Here is a 16,841-nt window from a genome sequence, read left to right as displayed (position 1 = left end):
GCCGAAATAAATATATATGATTGATATTGATACCAGAAAAGGCGTAATTGTTTATAAAAATTTTATCTGTGTGTACGTATATTGTTTTGTTAGCACATAGTATAAAACGGCCATACCTACCAATTATTTTGAAAGTTGGTATGCTATGTACGTATAATACTTTAGAATAGGTATAATTCGGTATGAAACGGCAACTTTTTACCCCATAATTATACATTAATGGATTAAAAAAAAAACCAAATCAGTGTTTTCAAAAACTACAAGCTAGCCAACTAGTTATTGATAAATCAAAAGTCCTTAAGAATATTATATATTCTTTAAGGACTTTAGATATGGATAAGAAATGAAAATATTTATGACATTGTTCTATCAAGTTGGTAAATATTTGCCAAAGTAACCTGGTTTTTTTATTTAGCAGACATAGTTTCATTCCAAGACTGGCAACTGTATGTGGCTTAGCAAAACTGTTGAAGGTCAAACATTATTCAACAGTAATATATAATATTTCTAATTAATACTTTAATAAGTGCCCCAGAATAGTGAATAAATTATGGTATATGAGAAGAATTCTCATTAAACTATCAATGATTTTTTTTAATTTTGATTGTATAAAGTGTTATTGAATTTATAAATTTCTAATATACTTGTTATTTATAAAATAAAAAAATGTTTAATGTATGTGCAACCTTAGATTATATAGATAGTCTCCATACAAACGCTTCGTCAAAAACAGGTCAATTTTTAACCAAGTGTACGTGAACAAAGTTCCCATTATGCACATTTATTATTCTGTATTTCAAAGAACAAGATAAATAGTGCATAATGATTAGTAATTATACTTATCTTTACTGATTACATTTATTTTATATCCAAGTACAGAGTTACGTTTTATATATAATCATATAATGTTAGAAGAAATAGTTTCTAATTGAAAAAAAAGATATTAAAAAAATCGTCTTGATCTACCATCATCATCATATTAGCCGTTAACTGTCTACTGCTGACCATAAATCTCTCCCTATTGGAAGGTTTTGCCAGTAGTAGCCACGCACAAGTTGCAATCGCAGTTAAACTTTGATGATATTTTAAGAGAACGCTGTTGCCCATTTCTCGACTATTAAACTTAGTCAGCCAAACGTCAATTTAGCCGACTAAATGTTGAACTGTTTTTGATACTCGATGATCTATATAATCTAACCCCCTTATTCATAAAACGTTTTAAATATATAATAAAATAGATTTCTATTTTAACTATTGTGTGTATAGTGTTTTGTCACTGATTTCAAATTCAAAAATTAGCGCAATATATAAGGACAAAACACTTCAATAGTTAAAATACGTTAATGAGAGGTCTGACGATTTTGTGAATAAGGCGCCAAGTGTGTAACTTATTTTAAAGGGGAAAACATTTAAAAATAAATATAGTAAACTGTTTTTCTTTTTAAATTTGATATAAATATTTGACAAGTGTTGCCAGAATATGATATCAACACTCGTAAAAATGGACGTATAAATGATATTATTTGTATTTATTAAAAAAAAAGCTCAACGTTTTATTAAGTTTTGTATTTTTTACTTAATGTAAGATCTTTTGTCATTCAATAAATTGTATTATTCTATTAATGATTCTTTTATTATCAAATGTTTATTCCTTTTTTTTTGTGCTTTTATACAACAAATAGGGCACTGCTAAATTTGACGTACTTATATAAAAATATACATAATTTTATTAATATTGCTAAAATTGTGCATAACATAAACCTAGTCATTACATAAAAAATATTTACTTAAAATAATTTATAAAAAATATTTATTTCAATAACTACATATGGTACGTATTTGATTTAATTAACTAATTAAACATTTAACTAATTAAATATTCGTTATTTGTTTTTTTTTTATTTATATAAATTAGGCAAATGCCGTAATATTTTATGTACGACTATCTTTAAACTGGTGGAACTGTATAGTTAATTTTTAAATTATAAAAATATTATGTAGCTATGTATCCTCGAACTGTTATTTCCATAACTTTTAAAGATAAGTATTTAGGCATAACTATTACTACAAACAATAATTAGGTACTAAGTACATATGTGTAGATCAGTGAGTGATACTTTAGTAGCCCTACTTATACTTTTTATAGTCCCACACTCCTAATGTAATTTCGTATTAATTATTAATTAGTATACAATGTATCTATAGAAATAAGTATTTAAATATTTATGTTGTACATTTTTTTATTACTATGTGTAAATTTTAGAACTTAATACAATTTTTTAAGCTTCTAGTATTTTTCTTTTCAATGTTTGTTCACGTGTATATAAGTATATTAGATAAAATCGAAATCGTTAGCGTACACACGTAGTATCATTATCACAGAGTTTTTTACTAGATGAGATTGAAATTGTAACCCCACGTGTACTATCAGTAAGTAGTATGCTGAGGGGGAAAGATTTTTTTTTCAATATATGATAATAAAATAGTCACCCCGCACGCGCTAACGGTACACCCTGGTGGGGCACCAGGGAGGGATAATAGGTGAGGATGAAAAGGCAGGTCAGTTAACCCACCGTGATGAATATACCTGGAATTCAGCTCGATGGTTTCCAGGAGGGACCACGTGGAGGTTGATCTGATAGGGTATATTGCTAGCAATGGGACTGGTAGTCCGCATTACAAACAATTCCTTCTGCCCCCCAATAAAAAATATTAAGTGAGGATGAAAACAGGTCAGTTGGCTCTTCGTAATGAATTTAACAGTATTTAACCTCGATGGCTTCCAGGGGAACCCTGTAGAGGTCAACCTAATAAGGTATATTGCTATCAATGGGGCTGTTAGACCCCATTCCTAACACTCCCTTTTCCCCCATTGACACAGAGTTTTGCCAATAAAACTGAGTATTTGTTTCTCCCAAAGGAATATAGTTTAAAAAACGACAATAAATTGAGCCAACGTAGCATACCAACTTGATTGCTGGTCGATCCGTATTAAGAGAGTCTAATCTTTGTCGTTTTTCAAGTAATGCCACTCATAAAAACTATAATCAAAATCGGTTTAGAATTGCAAACGTTATGACAATGTTTTTTGGCAATGAATTGACATACGTAATAACGTTGTTAAAGTTAGTTACAAAAAAATCAGACGAAAACCTTTCTTATTCTAAAGTGAAAAAATCGTCGATAGGCTATGTTTCATTGGCATATTTCTTTATTTTTGGCAGTCGGGGAGAAAATTTAAACGCCCTTTATTGGCTTATTTTTGTATTTACTTATAATCAAAGTTATTAGAGATATTTATATATATATCTGGTTTGTCAGTCATCGAATGTGAACGATTTATCTTCCTGTTGAGCTTTCCTTTCCTGAAATTCAAATTATAGGATTTTTTATATTGTTACACTACTATAGGCTTAATATACATTACAGATGGGTTCCTACGAGGATTATTGCATACTGAGTGTACAGACAACCGCGAAAATCTAAAAAAAAAAATTATATTGAATACAATATACGTAAACAGCGCTGTATGCACAACATTAATAATTGTATAGTGAAAACCAAGGCTTTACGCCGCGACCTAATAGGAATATCTGAAGGCGGGGATAAAGGATCCTTAGTAATGGGATCTAACAGTCCAATTGCTAATAATGCACCCTGTCAGGTCGATCTTCACGCGGTTCGCTCGGATTAAATCTAAGAAATAACCCTACCCTACCCTGTAAATTAACTGCCATATCCCACCCTTTGACCAACCGGACCTCATCCTCACCTGTGTTTTCGGGAGGGGGTGGGGGGAGGGATTGTTAGTAATGCGGACTACCAGTCCCATTCTTAGCAATAGCCTTCTTAGCCTTCAAGTCGACCACCACGTGGTCCTCTCGGAAACTATCGTGCTAAATTCTAGGTGTATTCATTATGATAGGGTAATTGGCACCCTGTCAGCGTATTTTTTTAATATTGTTATTTTATTAATTACCCCGCTAAGCTATACCAATACAGCCGGCAGGATTATTATTTCATTTATATTCATATAAAATAGGTCTTTAGATCAATACTTGGTTCGTCCATGTTCATTCGTCTCATGTAGCTTACCGCATTCTAAGACTTCTTTGTATGAAGTCTACAATATTATGCAAATTAATAAATAATAGTGATAAGTACAAGAGTCAAAATCTGTGAAGATATTTAGCATTTTACTACTCATGTTTATAGGCGACGGTTACCACTTTCCATCAGGTGGGCCGTCAGCTTGTTTGCCATTCTAAGTTGTATAATTTTTTTTTTCAATAAGTTAAAAATAAGAGAGGGAGGTATTTAAGATTTTTTATTTTATATTAGGTACCCATATGATTAGTTTCATGTACTTGTCGAGTCGTGCAGAAAGCATATCTTTAATAATTAAAAGGCAGAAATTCAAAATAATTTTACCATCGTCAATTATATCTGACAGTATTTGATCCACATTGATTGATGTATTTTGAGATATATTTGGCACTGAATAGTCATTAGTTTGTTTTATTTCAGGTATATTTCGTTTCGGTTCATAGTGTTCTACGATCTCGCCACCAGTGTTATTGTGATTCGTAATACCTTGTCAAGTTAATATAAACAATTTAAGTAACATTAAACAAATCGTCTAAGCTTAACCAATATAGAGGCCCGCCAGCGTATACCGTTAGCGCAGACGGGGTTACCATTCTATTATCATCCATTGAAAAAAAAAACAATATAGAGGAGGAGAAGGAAATGTTAGTAATGAGGTGTAACGGCCTTATTGCTAGCAATATAACATGTCAAGTCGAGCTTCACGCAGTTCCTACTGGAAACTGGTGGTTAATTCTGGTTGAATTCGTCACCATAGGCCAACTGACCTGCTTTCATCTTCACCTTTTATCTCTTACTAATGCCCTGCTAGCGAATACCGACAGCACAGACGAGGCCCCCATTTTTTATATCTGTCATACCTAACCCTACCCTGCTGGGGGGAAAGGAATTGTTAGTAATAGAGACTAAAAATCCCATTGCTAGCAATATACCCAACCAGATTGACCTCTTCGTGGTTCCCCCTGGAAACTTTCATAGTTAATTCCTGATGAATTCATCATGATAGGCTAACTGGCCTGTTTTCATTCTCATCGATCACCCTTCACTGGTGCTCCGCCAGCGTATCCCGTTAGCGCAGGCGGAGTTACTATTCCATTTTCACCTATAAAGAAAACCCTACCCTGCTTTATGTTTTTTTTTTTTTTAATAAAAGTGTATGTTATAAATATCTATAAAATATAATAGATAATATTAGAAGACAGTACCTAAATGACAAAACAAAAATTATGATTTTATAAAAGATCGCCATTTAGGAAAAATCTTTATCAAATAGGGCAACTGTTAGTGTCTTATAATAAATAAGTACCAAAACTTTTACTTACTCTCGCTGAAATATTCAGATGCTATTGAACTGTTTGAATTGCTATTTTCAGTCAGACTTTCTAGCCATTGCTGTAATAAAATATCATTATGACATAATACCGACTACAAATAACAATGTAATCAATTTGGTCAAAAATTATTGTTATGTAACTAGTTCTACCTTATCTCGAGGTATCAGGCGAGTAGCTTTTTTCATAAGAGTGAAATTTGCTTTTTGACCCAACTCCACCAAGTGCTTCGTTACTTCGGTTGTAGACATAGCCCTAGTTAACATTTCTTGTAATGTTTGCGGATCTTTTTTTAGCAATCCAGGAAACATTATAGCCAGAGGTTTCATTTGAGGATCTTCTTTACATTCTACCTGAGAAAAGTTATTTTTAGTGCCGGCTGTAAGAGGCACAGAGGGCGTTCAGATGACGCCGAGGTCTAAAGGGACGTCACAGGAATCGAAGAGTTGATTGGAATAAATAATGAATCTTCAGCGACCTTTTGTCGTCTAATACCTGCAGGCACCAGACGCTGTCAAAAACTTGCTTTAGAAGCACCAAGTGGCCTTGGTTCTTTTTAAGTGGCATCCAAATAAACAATATAGCTACTCAATTCGTCTGTATTTCTGAACCAAACTGCTTCAGAATTCCTCATAATAGAACATTAAAAATACAGACGGAAATATCCTTTTGGAAATAGTTTAAATATTTATTCTAGGGAATAAAAAAAAACCAGTGGAGATTAATAGGTCTCATACACTAAAGGTGAAGATGTGCAGTTTCATCGGTGATTATATGAAACAAAATCCTATTATGGTTATTGTACCCAGAGTTTATCTGTCGCCTCTGTGTAAAATTTAAAGACTTTAAAAAAAAGTTTAATGAGGGTAGGGATTCAGGAATTTCCAGTGGATCCAACCGTGCTATTAGTACACCGATCTACTTATTTTGGTAACCCTTATTATGATGCTTATCTCCTAGTATTTCTTGAACCTAGGTGCCTAGACCCCTGATCTCACCTTAAGCCTTACCTATTGTCCCGTCATGTCTCTAGCAATGATGCGACGTTATGCAAATATACTTTTAAATTATATAAGGCTGATTTCACGTTGAAACAAAAGTTATTGCGTAGATGTTGAAATAATATGGCCAAATATGTGTACAGGCTCTTTGAGACTGCCGCAAGCGACGCAGGCTCTTTAGCATGTTTCAAGCAGCACTCAACAGCTCGGCATCCTGAGGGCTCTACCCTCGTATGCGCTGCACACAATGCACTATACACCCACAAATGGATATATTTGTTTAAATAATAATAAATATCAATTCATTTGTCAGCTACGACACCTAATCACGAAGTTTAAGGTATTGTGCACCTTTATTTCATGATTGACTGGTAAGTAATAAATAACAAGAACGCACTTAGATCATAATCAAACTGCCTAAATAGAAACGTAAGTAAATATAGAAAAAGCTAAGTAAGAAAAATTACGAGCTGCAATACTTCCTCCTCGTCAGAGACATTGTTGGATGATTTATTTGTTTCTATCATTGGAGACTGTAAAACGTCCACCCATTCAGAATCTTTGGCCAGTAAAGAACAAAGTGGTTGGGTTGTTTTATGTCCATCCTGATTGTTTACATTGTTTAATGTCTGAAAAATATTAATTAGCTTACTGATAGGATACAAATAAGATTCAGTGACTACGTCGAACAAATCATAATTATTACTGATGAGTCTGGTCTTGTTATGGACGTTGTTCTTTGTTTTGGTCTTTTATATTTATGTATTTTGCCACAATTGGGACTGCTCATTTTGTAGAAAACATGATTATTTACTAGGGTGTTTTTGTTATGACAATTTTTGACAGGTGTGTAAATATAATAGAAGGTATAATCCCTAATCTATATATAAATAATTACGAATGAAATGTTATTAAAATACTAGCTGTATTCCGGGACTTCAAATAATTATTAAGCTATTAAAAAATTCCGAAGCAAGCGTGAGTTGAACAATAGGAATGAAGTCGTTAGGTGGTGACTACCTGCATACGAAGAGGATATTTAGGTACTTGTTATTCTTGATCTATGTTTAAATTTGTAACAAATAATTAGGCAGTTTCTTCCATGCACAAAAGGCCGGCAGTACACATTTATTCTTATTGTCCACTGCGTTATAAAAAAGAATAGCTCAGTTGATAAATGGTTGCTTCTTATTTGATTGAAAAAATTCTAAGTTGGCAGGGTTAAGACACGTACCTCTGCCTAGCTTTACATAAACATGATTTATATTAAGAAATTAACTGTACGTTTCATGTACGATTTTTTTAAATATATTACTTAGAATGGCAAACAAGCTGACGGCCTACCTGATGGAAAGTGGTAACCGTCACCTATAGACATGAGCAGTACCATGGACATAACAGAGTATACTGTTTCGCTCATGATACCCCCCCCCCCCCTCCTCGCTTTGCCATTCCTGAGGACTCAGGTGTTATTCCTCTGTACCCTGTGAATTCATGGCATATCCCACCCTTCAAACCGAAACAGCCATGCAAACACAACTGCTTTACGGTTGAAACACGAATGGGACAGAGGTACCCAAGCAATCGACTTTTGTACAAAGTCTCCCTCTGGTAAAAAAACGATTTTTACTTTTAATTGATTCTTTTCAAGATTTAAATTTTTCCCTTACACGATGTCCATAGAGAGTATGCAATAACACTGATACTCTCGAGTTTATTCTTAATTTTGTTACTAACAAAAGCAAAAATAAAAGTAGAAAGTATATTTTACCAGAATGTACTACCTAAAAAATACTTCAATTGTATCTAACAACAGATAATTATCAGAGGGAGACTGAACAAAGCTATCTAAACAACCATATAAATTAGATGTATTTATTAAGAAATAGGTCATATATAACACTTTAGTACTTAGGAAAAGCTATACTTTAGGGATACTATACACATTAATAGTGTATTGTGTAATCTCTATGATACTGTTTATCTTTAAAGTACATTAAACAATTTACATATTCTGTAGGTAGGTGACAGCCTCCAATGAATTATGTCTTATTTAAATAAATAAACAATTATTAACATTTATTGTTTTCTATTACATATATAATTATAGTATTTTTTATATTTACATCCTTCATACATTACATAATTGTTTTTAGAATAAACAGTGAAACATAAAATGAAATAATTAAGGAAAAATCTTGCATTTCTCTGATTTTGTTTTTGATATTTAAAAAATTATGATTGTAATAGCATTTAGGAGTAGTCATCGTCTTCATCTTCTTCATTTTTAATACCAGAAGGTGGTGGAATATATGGTTGTGGAGTACCTTCAGTACCAACAAGTCCTTGTTGTTGTAGTAATAACCATTGTTGTTGGTCTTGTTTAGCTTGCTCTTCTCGGGCCTATAATAAAAAAATAACCTTCTATGTAAAATGAATTATTTTTCGAAATTTCTTACAAAGATATCATGCGTATGACTCCTTATGAAATAAAAAATTAAATATCTCTATCAAAACTATAATCCCTGATGTCAGACGAGACAGAAAAACCATGACAGACAATATGTCAGTATACCTTACTGACATATTTCTCTCATACCATCATCATGTTTGTGTCTATAAGAAACTGTTACAAATTTCCTAAAGTCTTCATATACTACTAGGAATGCCCCGTAACATGTATATCTCTCTGTGTGTAAGTGTAATATTAAAATGCTGTAATTATAAACTCTGCATGGAATATATGATGATTATTAATTGTAGTAGTGATATTTTATGAAAAATTTCATAATAACCTTTGCAAAGAGTTCTTGTTGCTGCCTCAATAATTCTTCTTCAGGTATTCCTAAATTTTCGAGGCGTGTACTCTGTCTTCTTCTCTTAGCAGCAACAGCTTTGCAATCTTTAAGAACAGCTTCAGCCTCCAAAGTATAATCATTGAAACCTAATCTATCCAGTGCTGTAAATAAAATGTATTTAAATTTATTTAAATATAAGTACTAAATCAGTAGTGAAGCAGAGCTTGTTATAAACTATAACTTTACCAGTAAGTACATGTTCGGCGTTAATAGTTTTTTTATTATTCTGGTTGCAGACCTCATTGGCTTCAGAGCTTAATAAATGAATAAACTCTGTACAACAATTCAATATCAATTCTCTAGATTCAAATGCTACTCGGACTGATGGCACCAATTCCTTTATCATTTTGTTGATGCTGGCTCTGGGTAGTGTTAAATCATCTTCTTCTGAGGGTGGAGGGCATAATTCGCGCTCTGGACTTCCCATTATTAAATAAACAAAACAATTTATTTTTTTTAACAAAATAATTAAGTTGTTAAAATGACAATTTTTTTTTTTTTTTTTTTTCTTTTCTTATGGCACGGCACAAAGTGCATCCGCCAAAAACAAAGTTTGGGAAACAGCATTTTAGGGAAGGAGTTTTGAACGAAGGAATTTAGGATAAGGATCAGAAAAGTTGAATGATGGATAATATAAGGAAAAGGACAGATATCTAAATAGAAATTACAATATATTTAACCTTAAAAATATATATGTATATGAAAAGTACATAAAATAAGATAATTTACAACTTAATATTATTGATAAGAATAAAAGATGAAATCAAATTATATACTTCTAAATTATCAAGAAACAATAATACTGGAACTGATGTAGGTAAGGGAATACGGAGGGAAAGGAGGGAATTAAAAAGAACAGAATGGTCATAGAGAGGACAATTTAAGAGAATGTGATTCAAATCACCCACATCTGTGCCACAATTGCATATATTATTATTCACAATTTTTAACTTAGCCAAATGAGAAGGGGAACTCACATGGCCAAGTCTCATTCTAATAAGAGAAGACGTAGCACGTTTATTAATACTATTAATACGGTAAAACCATGGTTTACAAGGAATAATAGGCTGAATACTAAAGTAATGATGGGCCTTAACTTGACAGCTAATAGGCCAAGACTCATTCCAAGTATTTCGGAGAAAGGAGCCAGGCAAAGCCGCCAAGTCATGACTGAAGATTTTATAAGGAAAGATATCACCGCACCCAATAGCCTCATTAGCAAGTCTATCTGCGGTCATATTTCCATGAATACCAGAATGGCCTGGAATCCAAACGAAAGAGATCAAATACCCTCTACAAAGACACATCTGCAATAACCTTCTAATTTCTATAATTACCGGATGGATTTTATTTGATTTGAATGGAGACTGCAATAGTGATTGTAAAGCACTTAAGGAATCACTGATGATTACCGATTGTTTAAGTTTCATAGTCAGAACGTAATCAATGGCTTTGAACATACCAAAACATTCTCCTGTAAAAATAGATGTCTCAGGAGGAAGTTTAACTTTTTGAACTATATTGAATTGATTATGGTAAACTCCAACACCAACACATCCAGATGAGTCATGCTTAGATGCATCACAAAAAATATGATGGTGGTCTTTTTTATTGAAAAACATGTAAGAGTTAAAAATGACACTTGCATTGGGATCACCTTTAGTTATGTTAATATTTAATTCAACTTCTGGAGAGAGAGTTAATGCTTCATAGGTTGCACAGAAAAACGGGAACTTACGGTAACTATGAAGAGGAGAAAGAGAAGAAAATTTTTTAAAACTTTTTACCAGACAAGGAGTGGATTTATGACGCCAATAATCCATGTTTTCACAGTATTCAGTTAACTTTTGTAATTTAGAAAAAAGTGGATGTTCAGAGTATTGAGATATACGGAATAAATATTTATCTGAAAGAAATTGACGTCTCAGGTTTAAAGGTGGATCACAGCATTCAGCTTGAAGGGCATTTATTGGGCTCGATTTCATAGCTCCAGTAATAATTCTCAGCGCTTTAGATTGAATTAAATCTAATTTTCTTAACCCAGCCGCACTACACGGTTCTAAGAGAAAAGTACCATAATCTAAAATACTTCTAATAATGGCATTATAGATTAGTTTCAAAGAATATGGATGGGCACCCCACCAGACACCGGATAAACATCTTAATATATTTAGTAATTTTTCACACTTTAGAACAACTTTTTCAATATGAGGAAGTCCCGAAAGTTTTGAATCTAGAGTTAATCCCAAAAAGATAATTTGTGATTTAACTGGAATTAATTTATTATTAAAGTAAATTGTAATTGGAGGGGGCATTCGCATTCTGGAAAAATGAACTATAGAGCTTTTTGTTACGGACAACTCTAAACTATTTTTATCTAACCAAATTTTTAAACGCTCTAATGCTGCTGTAAGAATTGTACAGCATTTCTGAACAGAACTGTCAATGGCATAAAAAAGAAGGTCATCAGCATATTGTAAAATGTTAATTTTAAATTTAAAATCATTGACTATTGAATTTTCTAAATCATGTGTATATATATTGTACAAAATGGGACTTAACACTGATCCTTGAGGAAGCCCCTTCCAAAGAACTCTTGAGTGTTTGACATCAATATTATTAATACTAATTGACCGTTCTGTTAAAATATTAATGATGAAATTAATTAAGATGGGTGAAATATTTAGAGCAATAAGTTTATTTTTCAGTAGAGATATGGAGACATTGTCATAAGCGGCTTTGATATCCAGAAAGGCTGCAACAATTGAATTATTTTCAGTGAAAGCTAAGCGGATATCAGTTGTCAGCAAACTTAAACTATCAAGCGTACTCTTCCCTTTTCTAAAACCATACTGACTATTAGATAGTAATTCATTATACTCAACGAACCATTCTAATCGGTTTTTTGTTAAATGTTCTGCCAATTTTATTAAAACTGAAGAAAGGGCTATAGGGCGATAAGATGCAGTATCTGAAGGAGGTTTGTCTGGTTTGAGAATTGCGATTATTTGTTGTGACTTCCATGATTTAGGGATATTACCAGATATCATAATAGAATTAATTAAATCTAAATAATATATGAGGGAAAGATTGTCAAGATGGGTAAAGAAAGAGTATGGAATTCCATCCTCACCTGGAGCAGAATCTTTAACCTTAGATAATACTGCCTTAAATTCACCTAGAGTGAAAGGAGAACCAAGTGTTGTGTTATCTAACTGGGAAATATCTAAAGAGTTAATTAACAAACCTTTTTCTGGCACATAAGGAGGAGCCAGCCTATCTAAAAATGGTTCTATAAGTGAGGGCAGAAGAACATTTGACCTAGAATCTTTAAAAGCACTTCTAAACCTTCTAATATTACTCCAGACTTTTGAAGGGTTAACATTAGGAGAAATTGAAGAACAAAAATTTTGCCATCCTGCAAGTTTCTTATCTTTTAAGAGTTTACGAGTACTTTTAAGAATCTCAGAGTATTTGTTAAAATTATCCCATGTGGAGTTCAGATTGTATGCTCTCTCAGCTCTTTTCTTTTTTTAACTGCCACTGTACAATCATTATCCCACCATGGTGGAGATGGGATCCCTTTTCTTGAGTTACCTATCTTAGGGAAAAATTGGTCTGCAGATTCTGTTAGTAATGCTATAAAAGCATCAGAGCACTCATTTTCATTATCTGTAGATATTACAGGAAGAGTAGAAATTTTATTTTTGATATAATTTAAATACAGGTCCCAGTCCACATTATTCAAATTATACTTCTTACTTGAAGTATAATTTGATGTTGGTTGTAATTTGAAAGGAAAAGTAATTAAAATAGGGAAGTGATCACTACCAAAGGATAGAGATAATGTGAGCCAAGTAAGAGAAGAAGCTAAATTAGGGGTACATATGGATAAATCAGGAGCACTGTTGCCTTCATTAGGCATTGAGCGACGGGTAGGACAACCAGTATTTAATATGCATAGGTTGAGAGAATCTATCAAATCTAAGATTTCATTGCCATAGCAATTACTATTAGAGCTACCCCAGGATTGGTGTTGAGCATTAAAGTCACCTAAAACTAAAAATGGTTTGGGAAGAGTAGAAATAATATTGTTAATTTCATTAAATATTAATAAGGATGGATGAGGAATGTATACAGAGACATAACAAATATTATCAACTTGAACAGCAATTAATGAGAAATTATTACTATGGTTTAAAATTGGAATATGGGTGAAGGATGAAGGATGTCTGACCAATATGGCCACACCACCATACCCATCAGATCTGTCCTCACGGAGACAGGCATAACCAGGTATCCTAAATGAAGATACGGGTTTTAACCATGTCTCCTGAAGAGCACATATAAGAGGTTTGTACATGTTTATTAAATAGATTAAATCTGTTTTTTTACTAACTGCACTACGGCAGTTCCACTGCAGAACTTTGGCTTGGTTGTCCGTTCCTTTTATTATTTAAAATATTAATGAATGCATTTGAAAGAGAAGCAACGTTGGACGGTGGAATGATATTAAATTGTGTTAATAAATTTAAAAGAGCTATTACTATTTCAGAAATAGATTGTTTAGATTCATCTTGCTGTTTATAACCACATCCATCTGCAGGAGCAGGAGGATTGTAGTCTTTTGTTAAAGTAATATATTCACTACGATCAAACCCATAGGAGGGTTTTGGAGGACGACAATTTTTTTCTATGATGGTTTTTTTATAAGATTTATTAGAATGAGGAGAAATTACATTATGAATTCCATCCTGGTTTGAGTTTACTGTACTATTTACAATGACTGGATTAGATCTTAGAGTGTCAGCATATGATTTAATAGAAGGAGCATGCAATTTGCTTGCTTCAGCATAGGAGATGCAACTTTTAGCCATTGTTTCTTTAATTGCCTTTTGCCTTGAAAATTCTGGACATTTTTTGCTGTTTGCCTGGTGAGCACCTTGGCATAAACAACAGTAAAAATCTTCTTCTTGGACAGAACAGGATTCTCCAGAGTGGCCCTGACCACACTTGTAACAACGTGGAACAGATCTACATTGATTTTTAATATGGCCATACCTACAGCAATTATAACACTGAATGGTAGGGTATATGTACAAATCAACAGGCAATGAATTATAACAAATGAAAACTCGCTTAGGTAACACTTGACCATCAAAAGTTATAACAACAGATTCAGTCATTACAAATTCAGATTTACCGTTAACAAGAGATTTTCTCTTTAAATGCCTAACTTTCAAAATTTTGCCACAACCTAATGGAACTGAAACATTTTCTATAATTTCCTCATCAGACCAGGCAGTTGGGATGCCCCTTATTATTCCCATCCTTGTTAAATTGAATGCTGGTATAAAGGCTTTATAATTATGAGATTTTAAATCCACACTATTTATAAAAGAATTAGCATCTGTATAATTAGAGAAAGCTAATGATAATCTATTTCGCCCTATCTTTTTCAGACTACCATCAATTACATTTTTGAAAGTATTTCTCTGAAGGAAACGACCAAAGGCTATTGGGTGAAGTGAAGAATTATCATCCGGGGATGATAAAACTTTTTGTATGTGAACGGTGAATGGAGCAGAATCATGAGGTTCATAATAAACTCTACTAATAAAGTTATGTGGACGAGATGAGTCATTCTCCTGATTATTTATTAAATTATTGTTAGAAGATTGTTGCTGCTTTTCCTCGTTGAATTGAGAACATTCACATGAAAATTTATTCTTATTGTTTTCACCTCCTCGATTCCTCCTACGTTTTTTATTGCAATGCCTACAAACATTGCCGGCTACTGATTTACGTTTTCGTTTTGTTCCAGAATTATCAGAAATATTAACAGAGCAATCTGTGTCCATAGAGTCCTCATTATTACTAATAATTACATGAAGAGCGACCTCGGGGACCGTGCCCCCGGGATCATCCGGGGGGTCCATATATTAAAAAGAAATATATACAAAAACTTACCTAGTTTACAGCTACTATTACACAAAACTAATATATACAAAATTAAACTAATATCAATGCTATTTGTAACTTATCTGATCGATATTATAATAAAAATAAATAAATAATTCAGAAAAACTCGACAGCCAAATTTTATGTTTCCCGCCCTTTTTCTCACCAAAATGACAATTATTGTGAAATGAAATGACAGACAAGTACAGTGTCGCCAGATGCAAGTTTTCATTACGCCCCAAATAAGTTTTCTCTCCAAAATTATTCAGTTCTACTTTTATTCAATCACAAAATATTGTACGTTTAAATTTTAACACGTTTTACCATTACTAATACAGTACGTTATACTATGCCTATGCTTTTGAGGATGTCGGGGCGGTGAGATACCGAGCTGCTATACATTTGCCTGTCAAAGATAAATGAATGCATTGATACTTATTTTACTGATTTATTATTTTGGATATTTTTGATCATTGAATTTATTATTTTTTATACTGCATTGTATGAATAGGGTATTGACATTTTATTCTAGGTATCGTTTTTGATAATTTTGGATTTGCTGATCTAAAAAAATATGGATATTTTTTTTAATAGGTAAAAATGGTATGGTAACCCTGCCTGCGCTATAAATTAGGATCTACAAGATTAGGATATTTTTTTAATGTGTGATAATGATATGATAACTCCGTCTGCGCTATCGGTATACACTGGCGGGGCACCAGTGATAGATGATTGATAAGGATGAAAGCAGGCCAGTTAGCCCATCCTGACGAATTCAACTAGAATTAGCCACGATGGTTTCAGGGGGAACCACGTGGAGAACGACCTGACAGGCTGTATTGCTAGTAATGGGGTTATTTGACCCCATTACTAACAATCCCTTTCCCCCAAGATTAGGATTTTTTTATGGGTAAAAATGCTGTGGTAATCCCGCCTGCGCTAAGGAAATATGCTGGTGGAGTACCAGTGAAGGATGATAGATGAGAATGAAAATATTAGTCAATATTTTTAATTTTATAGAAAGATTTAGATAATTTCATGCAAGGTTGGCCCAGCTTCGCCAAGTTGTTCACACATCACAATTATTTTCAACCAACTGTGTAAAAAATATGGGTTGAGATAGGAAGATCGTAGATATGATAACGACTGTGCACACAAATTTAGCATTACGAGATTGGAATTTAAAATAATATTTATAAGAGATTATTAAACCGAATGCAGGTTTTTCCACCTGCCAAGCGTGGCAACTATTGGCAAAACCCCCTACGGGGAAGCCTATGTTTTGCAGTGCAGAACAAACATGTAAGAGCGTCTTGATGTATAAAAATTAAAAAATTAACATGTAAAAAAAGAGTCTACAATAGTGCGTCGTACTTCAATTTCTGTGAACATCTTATTTCAGTAGAAAATTATGTTATTGAAAATACATAAAATAAAGAGGAGGAGGAATAAAGATTTTTTTGTCGTTTACGTTGTGACACATGACTAAATACAATGAAAAATGATACAATTTTGCGATTGGGTAAAAGTCCTGAGTATTGTTCGATTTAGAGAAAAAATGTATTAATTCATTATGTCAATTA

The 16,841-nt window shown here is 32.9% G+C and overlaps 2 protein-coding genes across 3 annotated transcripts; both read right to left on the bottom strand.

The window, feature by feature from the left end:
* Positions 1-3,162: 3,162 nt before the first annotated feature.
* On the bottom strand, positions 3,163-7,428 carry LOC116412790 (uncharacterized). Of its 2 annotated transcripts, XM_031907989.2 has the most exons (6): positions 7,146-7,427; positions 6,907-7,068; positions 5,591-5,791; positions 5,430-5,499; positions 4,432-4,593; positions 3,163-3,365 (listed from the first exon to the last, which is right to left on the bottom strand). In XM_031907989.2, the coding sequence occupies exons 1-6, from the start codon at positions 7,227-7,229 to the stop codon at positions 3,340-3,342; spliced, it is 705 nt and encodes a 234-aa protein (XP_031763849.1). In that variant the 5' UTR covers positions 7,230-7,427; the 3' UTR covers positions 3,163-3,339. The 2 variants fall into 2 exon arrangements, with proteins under 2 accessions (XP_031763849.1, XP_052756849.1); XM_052900889.1 differs by lacking the exon at positions 4,432-4,593 and having other exon boundaries at positions 7,146-7,428.
* An 872-nt stretch (positions 7,429-8,300) lies between these two features.
* Positions 8,301-9,805, bottom strand: LOC113516998 (protein Dr1). Its single transcript, XM_026901512.3, has 3 exons — positions 9,484-9,805; positions 9,235-9,398; positions 8,301-8,842 (listed from the first exon to the last, which is right to left on the bottom strand). Exons 1-3 carry the CDS (start codon positions 9,722-9,724, stop codon positions 8,693-8,695), a joined length of 555 nt encoding a protein of 184 aa, XP_026757313.1. The 5' UTR covers positions 9,725-9,805; the 3' UTR covers positions 8,301-8,692.
* Between the last annotated feature and the right edge of the window lie 7,036 nt (positions 9,806-16,841).

The sequence above is a fragment of the Galleria mellonella genome, unplaced genomic scaffold (genome assembly GCF_026898425.1).
Source record: "Galleria mellonella isolate WM207_F2 unplaced genomic scaffold, CSIRO_AGI_GalMel_v1 utg72, whole genome shotgun sequence".
Taxonomy (NCBI): domain Eukaryota; kingdom Metazoa; phylum Arthropoda; class Insecta; order Lepidoptera; family Pyralidae; genus Galleria; species Galleria mellonella.
The sequence above is the reverse complement of the archived record's forward strand: the minus strand, read 5'-3'. Positions and strand labels throughout refer to the sequence as shown.